This window comes from Chenopodium quinoa, unplaced genomic scaffold (assembly GCF_001683475.1).
Source record: "Chenopodium quinoa cultivar QQ74 unplaced genomic scaffold, ASM168347v1, whole genome shotgun sequence".
In the NCBI taxonomy this organism is placed as follows: Eukaryota; Viridiplantae; Streptophyta; class Magnoliopsida; order Caryophyllales; family Amaranthaceae; genus Chenopodium; species Chenopodium quinoa.
In genome coordinates, this window is record NW_018745000.1 from 3,151,143 (window position 1) to 3,153,157 (window position 2,015).

The 2,015-nt window shown below is 32.1% G+C and overlaps 1 protein-coding gene across 1 annotated transcript; it reads right to left on the minus strand.

Annotated features, from left to right (window-relative positions):
• Nucleotides 1-1,454: 1,454 nt before the first annotated feature.
• LOC110707485 (receptor-like protein 12) lies at nucleotides 1,455-2,015 on the minus strand. The gene has a single exon (XM_021885494.1). It carries the CDS (start codon nucleotides 2,013-2,015, stop codon nucleotides 1,455-1,457), a length of 561 nt encoding a protein of 186 aa, XP_021741186.1.

The window sequence follows — 2,015 nt, forward strand, 5'->3', positions numbered from 1 at the left end:
CAACATAGTCTTATGATTTTATCTATGGCAAAAATATGGAAATGTTAAAGTAAAATTAACATTAATTATCCAATTGATGTGTGATTTTGTCATGCATTACAAACTTAATATGGAGCACTATTTTAAGTAATATATTAATTAGTTATCTAACGCCGCCTCACTCGAGAAGATTATTTGTAGAGTATGTGCGAGTTCAACACTATGGAGTATAATTTTATTTGTTAAAACTGTGTATTGCAAGAGGTTAATCTAGATGAAATTTATATTAACCACATGAAATATAATTAAAGCCTTAATATATGATAATCCAATTAAGTTGAACATGGTTGATTGTTGGGATAGTGGGTAACGTTCAAGTTCTAAAATCGTTACCCACTTAGCTATATTTAGTTGAGTATATAATTATGACGACTTTTAGTTCAAGAGACTGCACTTAGTTGGATTCAAACATCTTAAGCAAATTTAATAAAGGAGAATATTGGAAATTCGCATATCAACAAAAAACCATACTTACCATCCATTATATTTAATAGTTTCATCTTTTATTATGGATCTAGCGTCTCTGCCTTTGTTGATTCCTCTTTCTCCTCTTCATTCTCCTTGTACTATTATCTTCCTTGGGCAAAATTTTCATGACCAGTTTATGAAGATGTTTGTAGTATCATTCCACTGGCAATTCCAAGAATTGCTTGTTATGGGTTCGAACTCTCCAAACAAATACGGGGATATCAAATATCATAATTCAAAATAAAATTTACATGTACTAATACGGGTGTGCACAATATATGTCAATTACAACAACTAACAGCAAAAAAACAAACAAAAAAAAAAAGTTTAACTAAATTATAGTTGAACTCGACTTTCTACGATTTTTGCGATTTTGACATACGTTATTTCCAAAAATACTCTATTTATCTCAATGCCAAAAAAAAAAAAAACATGTTAACATTCTACTTTATACTAATTCGCATCATTTACCCAAATACCCATTTATTAATTCCAATCAAGCTCTCACAACTTCAAATCTTCAATTATTAATATAATTAAGTATAAGTATATAACATTTTTTTGAATTCAATTAACAATTAAAACTTAGAAGAAACAAAATTTAAAGCTATACTTGAATGAAGGAATAGATACACGACTCAAGAGATGAAGAAAAGCCCACGAATTGATGGTGACACACTGTATAATTGGGATTTGGGGTAATTGGATGAAGTTAAAATATTGTTTTAAAAAAAAATTATATATTCGATATGTATGCATAGTTTAATATATAATCCTTATTTTAATATTTGTTTCTTTTCGGATCCGTATGGGTTCATCTGAATCCAATGAACCCATACTGGAATCGCCACTGTACCATTCCCTATATCTTTTGATGTAAAGGATAGGCCATACAAATATTGTTATCCCTACAGAAAATCCAACTTCAGCACCCCTAAGCATCCAATTTACCTTGGCTCTTCAAATTCCAGTATGATCCTTGTGAGGAGGTCGATGGGGGTCATTCCTTCATCAGGTTTGTTTCTTCTTATTGGTGCCAATGGTGGTCCATGCAACCCTTGATTGCCTTCATATGAAGATGCATTGAATAGCTGAAGTTGGGAGTCTACTGGGATCTCTCCTGACAACTTGTTGAAGGATAGATTCAAGTATTCGAGGAAATATAATCCTGCAAGTTGCACAGGTATATTTCCACTAAAGTTATTACAAGAGAGATCTAACGATTCAATCTGGCTCAAATTCTCGATATATGAAGGAATATGGCCGAAAAAGGAGTTATGAGAGAGGTTAAGAACTACAAGAGCATTCAAATTTCCCAATTCTTGTGGTAGCTCCCCGTGAAAAGCATTATTTGAGAAGGCAATGCTAGTAAAGGTTATTAGGATGTATTGCAACTCATAGGAAAGACCTTTGAAGGTGAATGCCACAGAATTTTCATAGTTTTTACCACTTGAACTAGTGCTCTTCGAAAATTCAGATATCGATCGCTCATTAATTATTCTAGCCAT

Bases quoted from the DNA above. Each gene is read 5' to 3' on its own strand.
- LOC110707485 (XM_021885494.1), bottom strand. From the start codon at position 2,015: ATGGCTAGAATAATTAATGAGCGATCGATATCTGAATTTTCGAAGAGC.